This window comes from Erythrolamprus reginae, chromosome 1 (assembly GCF_031021105.1).
Source record: "Erythrolamprus reginae isolate rEryReg1 chromosome 1, rEryReg1.hap1, whole genome shotgun sequence".
Taxonomy (NCBI): domain Eukaryota; kingdom Metazoa; phylum Chordata; class Lepidosauria; order Squamata; family Dipsadidae; genus Erythrolamprus; species Erythrolamprus reginae.
This window is the reverse complement of record NC_091950.1, coordinates 185,899,785-185,918,257: the sequence shown is the minus strand read 5'-3', so window position 1 is coordinate 185,918,257 and position 18,473 is coordinate 185,899,785. Positions and strand designations below refer to the sequence as shown.

The window sequence follows — 18,473 nt, the reverse complement described above, 5'->3', positions numbered from 1 at the left end:
CCCTCAATGACATTGAATTTGACACCCCTGTTCTAAAACATGCCAAAAAAATCTCAAGTGTATCTTTATCACCATCATCATGCCTCCTGTGGCCAGCTGAGACCCAAACCCATAATTTATTTATTTTTTTAAAAGAACTTATCTGCTTCTGGCAATGAAATGGCTATGGTCCCCAGTATCTACAACACTTGCCCTCTTTTATTTCTAAAATCTCAACAAAATTTAAGATTATAGTCTTTTACATTTATACACTGTGTTTCTGCCAAGTTATCCAATGCAGTTTACATTCTTAAGAACCTAAAAGAAATGGGCTTAAGTGTTAACCTGGAGTTGATAGTACAAGATTTAGGGCTGGGCATTTTTACTTTTCTCACAGGCCATGGATAGCCACAACTGCTACCTAAAGATTTGGTCAAGGGAGATTCAGATTTAAGCTTTCGAAAAGTGGTGGAAACTTGAGGTCACCTGTGTCCTCAAAATATAATTTTATCACACCATAAATTATTGATTACCCTACCCAGGCCAGAAGGCCTGGGCTTCAATGAGCACTACTTATTTATGCTTACTTTACTTAAATTTAAAGATTAATGTAACTATTGCAATCCATACTTTTTTTCATTTCTTGATTTTCTCTAGCTATATTTGTCTTTTCAATATCCTTGTATACCTGCCAGCTAGAATAACTCCAACTCATAAAAACTTAAGTTATAAAAATATATTAATCTTTAGTTGTTTTGTTTTCATTGTTTTATTTCGTTCTTGAGTCATAAGCTGAACTTATGTCTACATTTTAGCATATGGACCATATTATTATTTTATGGTTCATTGTTACTATCGTTACAGGTAGTCTTAGGGTTGGTTGGTTACTTACTTCTTACTTACTTACTTACTTACTTACTTACTTACTTACTTACTTACTTACTTACTTACTTACTTACTTACCTACCCATCCAATTTATTGTCTGCTCATCCTACCACAGGCTAATTCTGGGGCTATTGTGACTGGTACTGTGAAGTGACATAGTTAGAAAGCATAGCATCATGTGGTTGTATTGCTTAGTGACAGTAATTCCAGCAGACCTGTTATTAAATAAGGACCACGTGGATGACTAAGCAAGGACCTCGTGACAGTGAGTTTCGATTTCCTGTTGGTTTCCCCATTGACCTTTACTTGTGGGAAGCCAGCAGGAAACATTGGAAATTACAATCACATGATCATGGCTCATTGCTACATCATAATTGCAAGCTGGGTGCCAAACACCAGGATCACATGACTGGCAGAGATGTTGCAATGGGTAGAATTCCAAGGACCCATTGTAAGTCCTCCTCTTTCAGAATTATTGTAAACTTAGGACTACCTGTATTCTATTCTGCCTTTGGTTCTTTTGCTGTCAAAACAAATTATCTTTAGTTCGTGGGGCTTTTTTCCTCTGTTTGTCAATAGTCCTCTCCCTAGTATTTCTGTCTTGTTTCACAGAACTCAAGCTTGTGAAATATTGAAAGAAAGAGTTAGCATTCCCAATGGTGCTGCACTTGGAACATTGCAGCCAAACACAAATAATGGTGAGTTTCTCTTTAATCAGAATTATGATCTTGTCCTTCATGTAATGTCTTGAAAATCAAGAGATTTTTCTTGCAGTTTTTTCTGTGAATTGTTCGTGCAAGAGAATTTTCCCTGTAATATTCTATGAATGCTAATTAAGTTTAGTGGCACTGAGGAATTCTTCTGATTTTCCTTGTGGTCGTTCTCAAGCCCTATAAATAAGCAATCATAAAGACTTGCCTGCAGTTGCTTTACCAGTACAGTATTAGACTATGCTAATACATTACTAATACAATTATCAGTATTAGTACTTTGCCAATATAGTATTAATACTAGTACAGTGGTACCTCGTGATACGAACCCCTCGTTATACGAACCCGGGGTTCGGAAAAATTTTGCCTCTTCTTACAAACTTTTTTTGGTTTACGAACCCACCGCAGATCGCAAAATGGCGGTCCGCTGGGTGCCGCCGCCTGGCTGTCACCTTTTAAAACAGCCGGGGGGCTTCTTGCCGTTCTCCCGAACCCGAACCCAAACTTTTCGGCCTCCAGGAAGGACGTCTTCGTGATGTCAAAGCTCCACCCATGGAATTCCCTATTGGGATTCCCCACCTCCTTTCCAGCCTCCAGATCGGCCAAAAACGCCGCTGCCAATCGCAAAAACGGCACTCCGCCGGGCGCTGCCACCCAGTTGTAACCTTCTGAAACAGCCAGGTGCTTCTCGGCGGCCTCTGGAACCCGAACTTCTGGGTTCGGCGTTCGGGAGAACGCTGAGAAGCCCGCCAGCTGTTTTAAAAGGTGACAGCCGGGCGGCACATTTTGCAATTTGTTTTCCCTTTGCACGCATTAATCGCTTTTACATTGTTTCCTATGGGAAACAATGTTTCGTCTTACGAACTTTTCACCTTACGAACCTACTTCCGGAATCAATTAAGTTCGTAAGACGAGGTATTACTGTATTAGTTATAGTACTAGTAAGTCATTTTGGGTCTGCCAGGCATAGATTGTGAAATCAGCCCAACAAATGGCAGTTCGGTATAACCAATGAAATTTATATTAAGGGAATTATTACTGTTTTAATGAAAAAGAGTGATGTGTGATTCAAAGAATTTTTCTTCTCTATGCATAATGTCAAAATTATGTTTCCCTTTTTAAAAAGGTCATAAAGAGTCAACATGTCCCCTGCCTTCTAACAAACCCAGTAAGGAAGAAATAGGAAAAAGTAAGCATGAGACACTGGATGACACCTCCCTAAATGGGGTAAATGATCAAAAATGTGATCAGATCAATGAAGATCTAACAAAGACTCAGGATGTTGCAATTCAGACCATATCTGAAGATAATTTTAATCAGACTGCAATAAGTAAAAACAGCAATCATCAGGGTCACGCACTGAGCCCGCACAAAAATTCAATTCATGTACACAAGCCAGTACAGAAAAAACATTCCTCAGGAGCTCTGAATATGATGAATAAGACCATAGGACGAGTGGACCAAAACAGCGTGAATCCTAATGGCACCCAAGATAATGCATTTGTAAAAGATAACCAAGTTCTCCTGGAGTCAATGGTCAGAAGCCCAGTTAGTTCTACAAAAACATACCCAGTTTACAGACAAGATTCAAAACCTAAACCTAAGCCTTCCAATGAAATTACCAGAGACTACATACCCAAAGTTGGAATGACTACTTACAAAATAGTACCTCCCAAGTGTTTGGAAACAGCGAAGAATTGGGAATTAGATCCTGTGGAGTATCAAGAAGCGGTGGTATCTCCCAAGAATGAAAATTCCCAAGAATTTGGCACACAAACAGAGACTGCCAATATCTCAAAAACAACGTGTCAAACAGAAGCTGATTTTAAGAATGAATTTACATTAAATGAAGTAGGGAGGGATCCACCACCTAAAACATACCCGGCTGCTGATCATAGCCCAGTTTCCTTCCCCAATGCCAAAGGCCAGAAAATGGAGGTGGAACATCACAAGCCGAATCAAGACCACATGATTCCTCCCTTAATTCCAAATTTAGGAAACAAACGTTCTCCACCCCCAGTGCAAGAAAAACCAAAAATTTTGAGTCCCCCGGTAAGGCCAAGCAGTTTTTATTTGCAAATACAGAGGAGGACCTCTGATCATTATGTCACTTCTGCCATTGCAAGAAGTGGCTCTATTCAGAATGAAGCTAAGACTGTAGAGGTGGAGAAAAAGGTAGCATCTCCAGATCAACCTTGCTCTCCACTACCTAAACCAATTCCTGTTCCTTCTCAGCTACCTGAGGAAACTACTGAAAACGGATGTAATGAAGAAGAAAGAAAAGTCGCCATTTCTCCCGTAAAAGTGTCTCAACCATTGAATTCTCCTTCATCCCAGCTTTCTCCATTACATTTGAAAACTTTGAGGACTTTTGTTTTGCCACAGCCATATTCCGCTCCTAAACCTTCACCTTTTGCTCTTGCTGTATCATCAGCAGTTAAAAGATCACAGTCCTTCAGTAAAACATGCGGCAATACAACCAGACCATTAAAAGAACAATCTTCTCTTGACCTTAGCACATCATCATCCAGCACCGAAGAAATAAAGGATCATTCACCCATACCGAGTCCAACAATTCAGACGCAGCAGATACTGACAGACAAGGTAAAACTTTTATTTAACATACATTCATGTTGGCATTGCCTCTCCCATTCTTACTGGAATATTTGAAGTTATTTATCCAACATATGTGTTATCTGAATTTTGTGGCAACCTTAATCCTCCCCCCTCCCCACCAAAAGTATAATACTAAATGAATGATTTATTATTCTGGATCCATGAAAGCTTAATAAATGTGCTAGGCCTTACAATGCTTTGTACTTAGAAACCTATAGCGCTTTGAACATGTGCTCCGAATGATGGTAACACACGCCGCTAACCTTACTTGGGCCATGTTTTAACCCAGCAGAAGACTAATGATGCAAGCTATGAGCAAAACAGGCAGGCACCCCCTTTATTGAACCATCCAGCCACCGCTATCTGTGAGAGAAGCATTGCTGCAGCAGTCCAACGCTCTGACCCAGAACAGATCCACCAGAGCTTGCTGGCTGCAATCCGCTCTGGAGAGGCTGCTGCCAAATTGAGGCCGGTGAGTCACTGCCCTCCCTTCTCCCGCACAGCATTAAATCAACAGCAGGGGACTTACCGTGCTTCCTTCAAAGTCAGTGTAATAATCAGAATATGATTATTGATGAATGAATCACGTGAATGTGTGATTTCTTTAAAATTATGCCAATAGGACATGAGTGTTCAAAATCATTGTTTCTGACTATGATTTGGTTAACCTAGACCTAGTATATAATTAACTATACACTATATATTTCATTACCTATTTGTTATGGAAATAATAATCAACTAAGCCATTTTAGAGGATAACCAGTTCTGTACCTTTCGCTTCCTTCTCTTTCTATTTGCACGGCCAATTTCTCCTTTCTTCCATCCCCTCTTTCAGTTCCCTTGCTCCCTTGTACTTTCCAAGTTAAGGTCTTTCATAAACTGGCTTCATATCTGTACTTACATCGTCCCTAAATCTCTTCAGCCTTTGAAGCAGATAGTTTACTCGGGATCTTCGTAAAAGTGTAAAGCAGAATGGTGGTGGCATCGGTTTCAGGTTTGTAGGCTTTAAGTTTCAAAATCAGTACTTTAAAAAAAATCATACTGGATATTTTCCATGTATATTCAGCAGAATATTTAGCATTTGCATAGTGTGATATTTTTTTCAGTGTTCTTTATGTTGTTTAAAAAAGTCTACCACTGTGCTTTTAATTGTTGTTGCTGCCTGCTTCTGTTGGCTGTAACTATAGTGGCCCCTATATGAAATACATTATCTGAATTCTTACCACAAGGATTGGGTATAGTATTGAAACATCACTGCTTGTGCTTGTGGATGACTTCTGCTGGGACCAGATGAGAGAGGAGGTATAACTCTCCTGTTGCTACTTAATCTCTCAGTGGTTGTAGAAGACCTTGACAGAACTGTACAAGATATATTACCTAGACCAGGGTCGGTTCTCTTTGGACCATTTCCCAGAGGAAAAAAAACCACCCAGAACCACAAAACATGGGTGTGCATGGCCAAGTCGATGTCACTCCCACTGAGTCACATGACCATCCCCATCTACGCCTACTCAAGTTTTGTGGCTCTATTTTTTCTTTCCTATGAGAAAAAGGCATCTCTCTTTTCCCTCTCTCTTTCTCTTCATCTCTCTTTCTCCCTCTCTCTCCCCTTTGCTCTCTCTGTGCTGAGGAACGATTACCACCCCAGCAGAGTATTCTCTCCTCTTCCTCTCATGGACTCCCTGCCTGGCTGTGACATGCATGGGGAGACCCTCTTCAAGTGAGAACCAAAGCACAGCAAAGGCACACGCGGAGGGCTGGCGGCTGCTTGCTTAAGGGGAGTATTTGGACTTGGCTTCTCTCCTGCCTTAAGGATCCAGCCATTGCCTCTAAGGTTAATGAATATGGTCAGGATGGTCCCATCCCATCCCCTCGTCCTGCAACTCTTCGGCCAAGCAGAGAGGGTATGAACTCCAGTCCGAAGCAGTAGGAAGTAAAGGCTGCCTTACACACAAATGTGGCGTGAAGGTGTCTACAGGGCCACTTCTCTTCTGTCCTAAGGAACCACGTGCATGAGAGGGGGAGGGGGGAGGATCACGGATCAAAGGCAGCCTTGACTTCCTGCTGCTTTGGGTTGGAGCTTATACCCATCCCACTCAGACAAAGAGCTGTAGGGAGGAGAAATGGGACATGGCAAGGCAATGGCCAGATCTTTAGGGCAGGAGAGAAGCCGCATCCACAGACCCAGCCAGGGAATCACGGGAGGGGAAGGGGAGTCATCCAAAGGGAAACCTTCACCGGGGATGGCTATGTTCTTCAACCAGGGCCAGAGAATCATCCCCGGACGCTTCTCCATTCCTGCCGTCACCCTTACCTTCTCAGGCCAAGTGAGGGTGAGTAGAGCAAAGTCAGCCAATGATTAGATTAGATTAGATTAGATTAAATTAGATTAGATTAGATTTATTGGATTTATATGCCGCCCCTTTCCGCAGACTCGGGGCAGCTCACAACAATGGTAAAAACAGTACATAGTAACAAATCTAATATTTAGCAATCTAAATTACAGTTTTAGGTTTAAAAGTCCAAAAAAGAAACCCCAATATATAAAAAACAAGCACACAATCGAATCATACACAAAAACTACATGGGCAAGGGGGAGATGTTTCAATTCCCCCATGCCTGACGGTAGAGGTGGGTTTTAAGGAGCTTACGAAAGGCAAGGAGGGTGGAGGCAATCCTAATCTCTGGGGGGAGCTGGTTCCAGAGGGTTGGAGCCACCACAGAGAAGACTCTTCCCCTGGGTCCCGCCAGACGACATTGTTTAGTCGACGGGATCCGGAGAAGGCCAACTCTGTGGGACCTAACCGGTCACTGGGATTCGTGCGGCAGAAGGCGGTCCCGGAGATATTCTGGTCCGATGCCATGAAGGGCTTTATATGATGGGTCAGGGAGCCATAGCAGGGGGCCCAAAGAGCTGTGGGTTGCCAACCCCTGACCTAGAAAAAGAGGGGTTGAAAGACCCTTTTAAGTCCTAGGAAACAAGATACTATTTGGAAGTGATCCTTCTTTCTCCAGAGACATAGTGAGGCAGGAGAAGGTTGGCCTTGCAAAGTTCCTTGGGGGCTCATCATCTTCCCATTTACACCTTCACATTAACATTCACATTAACACAGATTCTGATATTATCGCTATGCAGATGATACCCAGATTTACTTCTTAATCCCAAACCAAAGAGGCAGTGCAAGTAAGGTCTAATTTCAGTGTCTGGCAGCTGTCAAGATCTGGATGGAGAGAAGCCGGCTTAGGTTTAATTGTAGCAAGACCAAATGGCTTTCGTCTCAAGTAGCTTTCAACTTCCGTTCTCAGTGGGATTGCATTTCTCTAGGCAGAACATGTGTAAAATTATCAGGGTCCATAGACTGTAGGTTCTTATTCAACAAACAATTGGTAGCCATGGCCAGAGATTTATTTGGTACTCCAATTAAAACTTGTATTCTGAGCCTTGGTGGTGCAGTGGTTAGAATCCAGTATACTATTCCAAGCTACCTCTGCTGACTGCCAGTTGCAGGAGTTTGGTAGATTGATTCTCCCTGGCTCAAAGTTAACTCAGCCTTCCATCCTTCCGAGGTCGGTAAAATGAGGACCCAAATTGTTGAGGACTCTTAAGAGATGGCTACAAAGTACTGTGAAACAGTATGTAAGTCTAAGTGCTGTTGCTATTCTGGACTAGGAGGCCTTAATCACCATCTGTTTGGATTATTACAGTGAACTCTACATTCACTGTTGAGTAGTTTCCGCAGAAGGGTAGCCTAGAAATTGAAGAAAGAAAGAAAGAAAGAAAGAAAGAAAGAAAGAAAGAAAGAAAGAAAGAGGTGGGAGGGACGGACAGACAGACAGACAGAGACAAACAAATAAATAAGGCTATCTTAAAGCCTACTCAGGAACTGCATTGGTCCAAAGCACAGGGATGGAAGTAATTATGGTCACATCTCATTTTGCCTGTGTAACATCATTGTTTCATACTCCTATTGTGTTGCGCCATTATTTTGACAGATTAGCTCCCAGCTGTAATTCCAAGGGTTCATTGTCACTTCATGGGGTTTAGATACCTTGTGAGTGGCCTCTTTTAATTGTTTCTTCTCGTCTGATAATTTCTGGAAAGCTAGCTCACTCCAAGTCCTCCTGCTAAATAAAGCGGTGCCATCTTGCAGGGCTTTCTCAGTAGCAATTTGCACTCTATGGAACATCATTCCTTCTCATGGCTGTACGACCCCAAATCTGTTGTGTTTTTGTAAATCTTTGAAGATCAACGTTTTCCAACAGTTCCTTCAGAAGGATGGAATGTGAGCTGGCTCCCTGCATGTTTTCCCGTTGTTCTTATAATGAGCTGTGATGTTCTGCTACTTAGTAATTCTATTGTCACTTACTTTTCTTTGACTGCTGTGAGGCCCTCTACGGGTTTGATTAGATAAGTAAATAGATAGTGAAAAATGAAGAGTAACTAAGGCCATGCGATCATTCATTTTGAAAACTGTGCATTGGAAAGAGAATGGGCTCTAAGGTTAACGAATATGGTCAGGATGGACCTATTTAAGATCCATTTGGTTTTTAGAAGTTGTTTCAGATTGTTCTTCATTGAAGCATTGATTAGACTTTTGCACCAACTAGCAAAATGAGGAACTTGGGTGAGAAAGCTGTGGTATCAAATTTATTTTTATGCCTCTTGTGAAGATGATGTCAGGCTGTGGCTGCAGAATGTCACTTTAGCTTTTTAAAACAAGGCCTGTTGCATGTGAGAGAATTAAACCCTTAATATTAGCAGGCTGGCAGGCTCCTTGACTCCCTTGTGTATGGAGAGCAAGGAGAAAGGATGTTGGGCGAATGCTTTACTCTAGTAAATCAGGTAAAAAGTCTGTGAGGTGCCAAGTATTTAAGAAATGAGGCAAAAAACTCTTTCTCCTGTCAGTCAAACATTTTCTTCCTCCTAATAACTTGTTTGGGTGCAGAGCCAAATTTTGTGCTGCAGTTTTGTTTCTATTGAATCAAGCCCGCATTAATTGCTAATCAAATGGGTCAAAAGAGGGCAAGGCTTATAGCTATTTATCTCTCCAGAATGTTTCCATCATATGACTAGTCTCTTCCCATTAAGATAATGCCTTATTTAAAAATCATCTTTTTAGAAATCAAAATGTATCCCTCATTTACGTGTCTGTTTACTTCACCCACTGATTGCAGCCTTGCAGGATCTATTAATTTTTTCCCCTTAATAATAATAATAATAATTAATAATAATTTATTAGATTTGTATGCCGTCTCTCTCCGAAGTCTCAGGGCGGCTCACAACAACAATAAAACAATATTACAATGAAACAAATCTAATGTTAAAAACATGTAAAACCCCATCATTTAAAACCATGCAGCACACACATACCAAACATAAAATATAAAAGCCTGGGGGAGGTGTCTCAAGCTGCATCTCTGTCATTTTCAACTGAATCAAAATAAGATTTTGGAGAATGATAGAAGAAAAATAGTTGCATAGTGGACAAAATCCACTAATTTTTAGCCTGAAATGAGCCATAGAGTGCTAATAGTGGCTAAAATGTTGAGCTAGAAAAACTACAAACCAATTTCAACAGGTTTCTAAATAGCAGGAAGATAAATTCCAAATTAGTTACGGTAAATGTACTTGTGTGTCCAACTCATAATCTTTAAATTAATGTACTATTTTTTATTTTTTTTAAAAAATAAACTTTATTTAAACACACAAAATACAAACAATAAAGCTCACACAGAAAAATAAAAAAATAAAAAAAATAAAAATAAAATTTGGACAATTTGTGACGTGCCTGTAGTACAAATCTAATGGTGCTTATTTACTATTACATGGATTATATTTACATATATACATCAAGTTTTGGCAAAGATCTTATTCTGTATATCTTCTGGTTTTCCTTGTGACCGATTCTCTGATATTTACTTCCCATGTTATCTAGCATTTAATAACTCTCTGATTTTACTTTTTCCCCTTTTTATATCCAATGAGAAAACCTACTCCAACAGTTACTATACTCTTGCTCATCTATATTTTTTGTTTCTTTAGTTAAACTATCCATTTCTGCACACATTGTGATTTTTTCAATTATATCATGTGGTAATATGATCCAAATTCTTTGTTGCATCTCCAACATCTAGGTGAACGCTTTTTATCTATTTTAGCTAATTGCGTGGGAATTATTGCCACCTGAAATACATCTTGTACCAGTTTTCTTTATAATTTGTGGCTAATGCTATCTTTTTATTCCTACTCCACATTTGTTGCCATTCATTTAAGGTAATGGAGTAACCAAAATCCTGTGCCCACTTAATTTGTTCCGTTTCCATTTTATAATTTAATAAGTAACAGTATAATTTTTTTAATCAGTTTCTCCTCCAGGCCTAATAGTATTTTCTCTAAGACTACCTTTGTTTCAATACCCCCCCCCTGTTTTTTTCTAATCTTGATTTTATCGGCAAATATTCCCACCATTCCAAGTCAATTCCTTCCTCTTAATGTACTGTACTATTGATGAACCATGGTGGTGCGGTGGTTAGAGTGCATTACTGCAGGCTACTTCTGTTGACTACTGGCTGTCTGAATTTGGCAATTCAAATCTCACCATGCTCAAGATTGGCTCAGGGAAAAAACCCACAAAGAATAAAAAGAAATAGCAATGCTGTCTTATTTCCTTGCAGCAAATATAAATAGAATTATAAAACTACCCATTCTTTTCTTCTTACAAAAAGAAAATCTCCATTTTTCTATTTATTTTTTCTAATCAAAGCCAGGAATCGTATAATTCTTTCCTGTTTCATTCCAAAAATGTAAGGAGTTTCCAGACAGCCAAAATTTTGTGGCTTTTTTATATTTTTATCAAATATGATAAAATGTCCCTTTTCCATTTCCAGTGTAAATACAAATGCCTTTGTATATTTTACACAAGTTCCCTGATGACATATACCAGTAACACATCATTTTCTAAAAAATCCCTTTAAGATTAGAACAATAATGTAAATTTCAATCCTTTCAAACCATGTATTTTCCCATAGCTCCATTTGTATATTGTAATTTAGCCTAAGTTATCATACATTCTTTCATTTCTTCTATTTCAAATTTCAGTAAAAGTTTATACATTTTGACAACAACATGTTCATCTTTTATACATACTATATTTCAAAGTGAGACTTACATTGATCAGTACCATAAATTCATTTTTCTAGTTTAAAATGTTCTGATCATTGTACATAAGAAAGCCATTGGCAAGGGTCTCTCTTTGCTACCAAATATTTTCTTAATTTTATTTTCTTGAAAAAAATAATTTATCATGACAAATTAACCATTAACTATTTACCCGACATAATCATATTTAAAATCTATATTAAACTTAGCCTAATCCTATTGCAAATCTTCATGCCATCCAAATCTGAGCTCTTTGTATTTAAGAAAATTTATATAGTCACTCAACTCTGCCTGTGATTCTGAGCAGTTTACAAGGAAAAAACCCCACTACAAAAAATAATAATATCCCCCTACCCTCCAGCAACTACAATAAGATGAGCAACTTGATGGGCTCTGTGGTCCACAGACCAGTTGATCACATCCTTCTAACTCCAGTGGCTTTCTTTTCTCAGGAATATCCATTCTTTCATCAAAACAGACCAACAAGCCAGATAAATATAATTGCAACAGTGAAGTGTATGGCATATAAATTTAACAGATAAATAAAATAAAATATGTAATTTCAAGTCAGGTAAACCTAATCCTCATCTTTCCATTGTATTCTTGTAATACCTTATATTTAACTTGTTTTTCCTGTTGTACAAATTTAGATAGATCTTCTGCCATTGTTTAATACATCAGTTGTGAAGACAAATATTGTCCAAAATAAAAATAACATTCCAGATAAACATTCATCCTAATCAAGGATATTTTCCTCAAAAATAACAATTGTATTTTGTTCCATCTTTAACATATCTTTTAAATTTCACTCTTTATTTTAACATAATTGTTTTGAAACAGCACATAGTTCATAATTGTCATGGAAATGCGCAAATATATTATTTTCTCAATCCTAAAAACCTGTTTATTCCTCAATTCTGTTTGTTTTTGTACTTTCATATTTTAACATCTTTGTCTCCTGTTTTTTAATCTTGGAGATATGCTTCTTCAATTTCCTTTTGTCTTCTACCAGTTTGTGCTCTTAGGTAAAACAGAATCTCATCTGTCCAGAGAAACCCACTCAATAGAAACAAGTGAATTTGATTTAAGCTTTGCAAACCAGATGGCAAATATGAGAAATGGTGGTAGCACTATATAATGAATATAACACAAAATGTACCTATTGTTTACATTTAAACATATAGAACTTTATTTTACGATGTAGGTTACATATTATGAATAGTTTCTTTTACTAAAGATACATATATATAGAGAGAATTTTTAATCAACTATATGATATAAGATTAAATTTAGATAAAAGAGATTTTATTATTCTTTACATTGTTGTAACCTTTAGTAGTAAGACGGTGAAGGAAAAATTTTAATTTAGAATTTTAAGAATTGCTAATATTGTATAAAATCAACAGAAGATGTTATACGGAAAGAGAGATAAGGCCTTCCATGGAGTGAGTAATAAGAAAAGTTTGTATATGATTGATTTTAAGCATTGTTGTTGTGTTTATAAACATATATTGTTTTATTTCATGGTGGAGAAAAATTAAAAAAAATTATACCAAAAAAAAAAGAAACCCACTCAATGTCAAGACTGATTAATATTTGAACCCAAATCTCCCCAGCTTTCACTGACCACATCGCATTGCTCCCTTTATCAAACCTGTATACACTTTTTTTATTGAATGGGGTCTGAGCAGACATCTCATCCTGATAATTAGATATTGCTCATCAGGGATAGCATGTTGAAATGATGGATGGATGGTATCCAGGCCTAGGTTTTTTTCTATGATCCTGACAATATTTTTTTTTCCAGGTTGCACCTCCTTCAAACACTATTGCCATCAATGGAAGATCCAGTATCAGTTCTCCAGTGTCTATCGAAACAAGATACAGTAGTCATTAAGACTTTGCACCAAATATTTTGCACTTTAATCACAATTGCATAGATCTACTGCATACGACCTACTTCACAGTTACCTGCATAATTATTGAAGACTATGTATAAATGCAGGACTGTGTGGGTATACTATATTGTCGAGAGTGAAGCACAGAAATTTAATGGATGCCTCAAAAGAATTCTTAAAATATAATAATTTATGGCTTGTTTGCCTTTTCTCTTTAAAACTAAAAATGCTGCTTCAGAACTTATTCCATGGCGCAGAACAATTGTAGATTTTTGCTGCTGTAATAATCACATATGTTAATTTTCACTTCATCCACAATAATTGTTATGTAGCAACGTGCTGTATAATGCTAAGATTCATCTTAATGTTTGTAACTGCTTAATAATTATGTTCAGAAACATTTGAATTTAAATGTAGTTCTTCTCACCTGTTGCCTTGAATGCTAAATTTGACATTAATTACTGCACTTAGCTAAATATTATCTAGAAACTCTGATGGGCAGGTTTTCTAGTTAAAAATAAAAGCAATGTAGATGATATATATCTAAAGTTATATACTTCTAAATCAGTTTAAGTGCTTATTGTTCTCCCTTAAATCAGTAGAACCTAAAGGTGCTTAATTTTGGGCTGGATCAGGCTATTTAGATTGATTCTTACCATGTTTGTTTCTGGTATCAAAATGAAAAATAATAAATCAGAAATCCCGTGGCACCTACTTTATAATACTATATGTGGATTTCTTTATTTAAAACATGTTAAGTGTCAATGCTAGAGTGTTTACACCTGTGATGTTTTGCAACAATACCATTAGTGAGATCAGATCAGGTTTTTTTTTCAAAAGCAGCTGTAAATCCATATTCCAAACTTTGGAAAATATTAATGAATGGTTCTGGAGTGCACTCCTGTAGTTGCTGATGGGTGTGTCCTCCCCAATTAATATGACCAATGAGGATAGATAGTAACAATTGGGCGGTGGAGGAACATCTGAAAAGTCACAGGTATCCCATCTGTCCTAAAGTGATACCAAAGAGCAGGTCCATGCATATCTGAACTTCATATCTCAAAAATAGGTATATAATTCAGCATTCCTATCCTCATTCAGAGTCCTGCATGGATTTGATTTACCAGTTCTAAGCTTCAATAACGTCTACCCACATCTTTTCCTAAATTTAGTAACTAGGCAGATGTTGGGAAAGGATCTTTGGCAAAGACAGACTCATAGGACATATATTTGGAAATATATTTGGAATCTATATAAGCTGACATGAAGATTTTGGATGTTTGTTTGGCAGTGGATATAAATTTTGAAGTCATTGAACTGTGGATCAGGTATAGCTGGAGGCGATCTCAAGCAAAAGTCACAGTGGCCTAGAACAGCCACAATGCATTTGAAAGTAGATAAGCTATAGTTGAATGCAGATTTTGTGCAGTTTTTCTTCAATATTCATAAAAGCAAGCTATTTTTATGTCTGTTAATTTTTGAATTTTTTTTTTGACATTCAGGAAATTCACCATACGGTTACGGGGGGGAAGGAACTTCATTTTCTCTTGAGGAAAGAGATATTTCTCCAGTTCGAATTTATGTTAGAAACATTGTCAGTGAGCTAGTTCTGTGGGTATTTCTAACATTGTAGAATTTAAGAATCACCTATGGAAATGACACATTATTTTGAGTAGAAAACCAAATCCTCGGTAATAGACGTTTGGCTTTGTCACAATATGTGCATCTTTTCCCTTCTGTCTTGACTTACTAATGTCACATTTCTATGTTGAAAATCTGTTTCTGACCCTAATTCTGATTAAGCAATAAATTGTAGATATGCATTACAAAAAATGGAATATGTTTAGTTTACTTTTAAATAACTCATGGTTTTTTTCAGATAAAAGCAATGGTATTTAGTTTTATTCTTGAATCATTATGTTGAATTATAATTTTTGATCATTTTAAGAAAGTTTTGATCTGATTACCGTAGTTTTTAATGAAGACTTATTTTCCAATATTTTCCAAATATTCTATGCAATGAGTTGCATTTTATTTCTCTGCATGGGGCAATGAATTGCTGTTAAAATTACATAACACAAAATTGGGAAAGTCACCATAATTGACCTCTTCACTGATATAGCTGCTTTTTTTGCTAATCTGAATATACATCATTCTTTCTGCCTACATATAGCTAGATTTGTAAACAGCAATCACGCCAGAAAGTAAAATTATATGACCGGTGCTCTTTATATATACATCTAAAATGAGTCGCAGAATTAAGTGTAAAATGCTGGAAGGTATATACTAATACTTTTACAAACTATAACATACAAAACACCCTATCCAATGATCCAATGGTACTGTCAGGCTGACGCCATCGTTTTGAGTTGGAAACTTGAGCCTGCCACAAGTAGAATAGTACTGTGGGAATTGTGGAGGGGTGGTTGCATGAGAGGGAAAAATACTAGCCAGAACAAATTATTTCCAGAGATTCAAGGTCATCTTTTTTTCAGCACCAGCCAGAAGTACAGGGGAGGATCATGGGCATTAAGAGAACCGGAGTGGTCCATGTGATGAACTTGTGGGTGTGGGGTCAAGGGATGAACCTTAACCTGGATGGAAAACTGTAGGAAAAGTTAATATCCAACATGGCTCTGTTAATCAATTGGAACTTGGAAGAAGGCCAAGGCTTTGGACTCTGATTTATTTCTTGGATGTTAATTGGGACGCTGACAGGAATCACATCAATTTTTTCATCATCATCTGTCATGGTGTCTGAGTAACTACAGAAGGAAAGCAACTTGGGATTACTTTTATCAAATCATCTGAGAATACAGATCCAAAAGAACAGGAAAAGCATCCAGTTCTATAGTTAAAGCATGTAAATACATCACCAAATGGATGCAGATTCTATCTATCCATCTCTTCATTGTATAATGCATTTATAATGCAGCCCTGCTTTCATCTAGCTTTATCTACTTGTTTTTCCAAGAACAGAAGTAACAAAGGAATAAAGTTAGAATTATTTAGAATACCAGCATAGATTTAAAATAAATATTTAAATTGGATGGCATGAAAACACAGCCAAACAGTTCAGAATAAGAAACCTACAAAACAATGAAAACTAATTGCCTACAGAATTTAAAAATGTCACAGTATTATAAGGGCTTTCATTGTCATGGAAATGCCAAGCAATTTGGTGGCAGGACTACCTCTTTGGAAAGCAAAGTTTACAATTAGATGAAAATTATTAGAAAACACGGGCTTTAAAATTATATAATTGTAGAAGTTAGAGAGAATGAAAAATAATCAATAGATCCTATCTGTCTCATTCCCCAGAGAGAACTGGCAAAGGCCACTGGCAAAGCCCTGGCTATAAATATCTGATAAAACCACTGTAATTTTAAATATAACACATCAGATGATTTTCTTACACAGAAAGCCTGAAAGAAATCTATCCATTTTTGCAATTACATGGACTGGAATCTGTTTTGTCAGTTTCTGCAGTTCCAAGCAAGATTCAATGGTTTTACAAATTGATTTGCTTCAGCTTGGGTATCTCTTGACTTTATCTGATTCTTCCCGATTTAAATCCTGATTTGTTCAAAGCCAGAATGTGACATCAGGATTGCCTCCCAAGGAACAGAAGACATCCAGGGAAGGGGACAAATTATATCTCACCTTATTCAGAAATCTCAAAATATTAGGGGGGGGGAGACAATATTCAAGCAGGGTCTACCAGCAGAACAGATTGCCCCACCTTCTGCCATCACCCCCTTGATCCCTGATCAAGATATAGGGGATACTTTTACATTGGATTTTAGATGCGCCTTGAAAGATGGGGTGATGGAGAGAAGTCACAGCATCCAAGAAGGCCACTTACTAGCTTAATGAAAAGCAGTGATCACAGTTTTATACTATGTAAATATACTACCCGCAGTTTAATGAAAAAATATATGCTGAACAAAATGCAACTGGATTGTTACCAAATGTATTCCTAGATCAGGGGTCGGCAACCTTAAACACTCAAAGAACTACTTGGACCCGTTTCCCACAGAAAAGAAAACATCGGGAGCCACAAAACCCCTTTTACATCTAAAATGAAGATAACAATGCATATACCTTTTTTCCCCTTTATGCTATGTATGAAAAACATTGCGTGTTGCATTTATGTAATCAATGAACTGCTACATAGAAAACAATTTTTCATGCAACAAAAACATTTTGAACTCCAAAGAAAAAAAAATGGGTCAAAAAACTCAATAAACCGTGTGCCAGTGGGTGTCGCACATTGGCGGTTGTGACGCATGTTTTGACCAACAGGGAGCCGCAGCAGAGGGATGAAAGAGCCACATGCGGCTCTAGAGCCACGGGTTGTGAATCTCTGTCCTAGATCTTAGAAAATGAAAATACTGTTTTAAGAATGAAAGAAAATATAGAACATGGCACTCGGAATTGTTTCCAACCCTTTAGCAGCAGTGGCTCTACAAGATGTTTGATCTTTCTTTGTAGAAAGTAATGAAATGTGTACATATTTGTATTAACTTCACATTTGTGACCCCTCCCCCTTGGAAATTTGTATTTCTGTTTTCCCATCCTCTAATCGATCCACACATGCTTGAAGCCAGGCGGGGGTTCCACTTACCGGCCACTACTGGTACACCCTCCGGGATTGTTGCGGGCACACAGGCATCTGGCGGGAGTGCGGGCACACGATTCGGCTTCTGCACATGCGCAAGCAAAATCTCACGTGAGGAGGGTGCTCTCGCGCATGAGATTTCGGCGGTTTCTTTGCTTCCGCGCATGTGCAGAAGCCAAATCACGTGCGTGCACATCTCAATTTCCGCCATCAGAACCCATTACTGCTTGTAGCCCAAGGAGTGGTCTGCTGACTTCTCCATTATTTATTTATTTTATTTATTTATTGGATTTGTATGCCGCCCCTCTCCGGAGACTCGGGGCAGCTAACAACAACGGTAAAAACAACATGTTACAATGCAATTTAATAAAAACAACTAAAAACCCTAATTATAAAAACCAAACATACACATGGACATACCATGCATAACTTGTAATGGCCTAGGGGAAGGAATATCCTAACTCCCCCATGCCTGGCCACAAAGGTAGGTCTTGAGTAGTTTGCGAAAGACAAGGAGGGTGGGGGCCATTCTAATCTCTGGGGGGAGTTGATTCCAGAGGGCTGGGGCCGCCACAGAGAAGGCTCTTCCCCTGGGGCTCGCCAA

General features: G+C 38.0%; 1 protein-coding gene across 17 annotated transcripts in view; it reads left to right on the top strand.

Moving 5' to 3' along the window:
• Positions 1 to 15,081, top strand: part of COBLL1 (cordon-bleu WH2 repeat protein like 1) — a 144,206-nt gene extending 129,125 nt beyond the window's left edge. For 10 of the 17 annotated variants that reach the window (XM_070731685.1, XM_070731690.1, XM_070731679.1 and 7 more), the window contains 4 exons: positions 1,478 to 1,563; positions 2,702 to 4,179; positions 4,481 to 4,663; positions 13,158 to 15,081. In XM_070731685.1, coding sequence (XP_070587786.1) covers positions 1,478 to 1,563; positions 2,702 to 4,179; positions 4,481 to 4,663; positions 13,158 to 13,247 — 1,837 coding nt within the window. In that variant the 3' untranslated portion in view covers positions 13,248 to 15,081. The remainder of the gene's footprint in view (positions 1 to 1,477; positions 1,564 to 2,701; positions 4,180 to 4,480; positions 4,664 to 13,157) is intronic. The other 7 variants (XM_070731680.1, XM_070731677.1, XM_070731688.1 and 4 more) reach the window with 2 other exon arrangements.
• Positions 15,082 to 18,473: the final 3,392 nt, after the last annotated feature.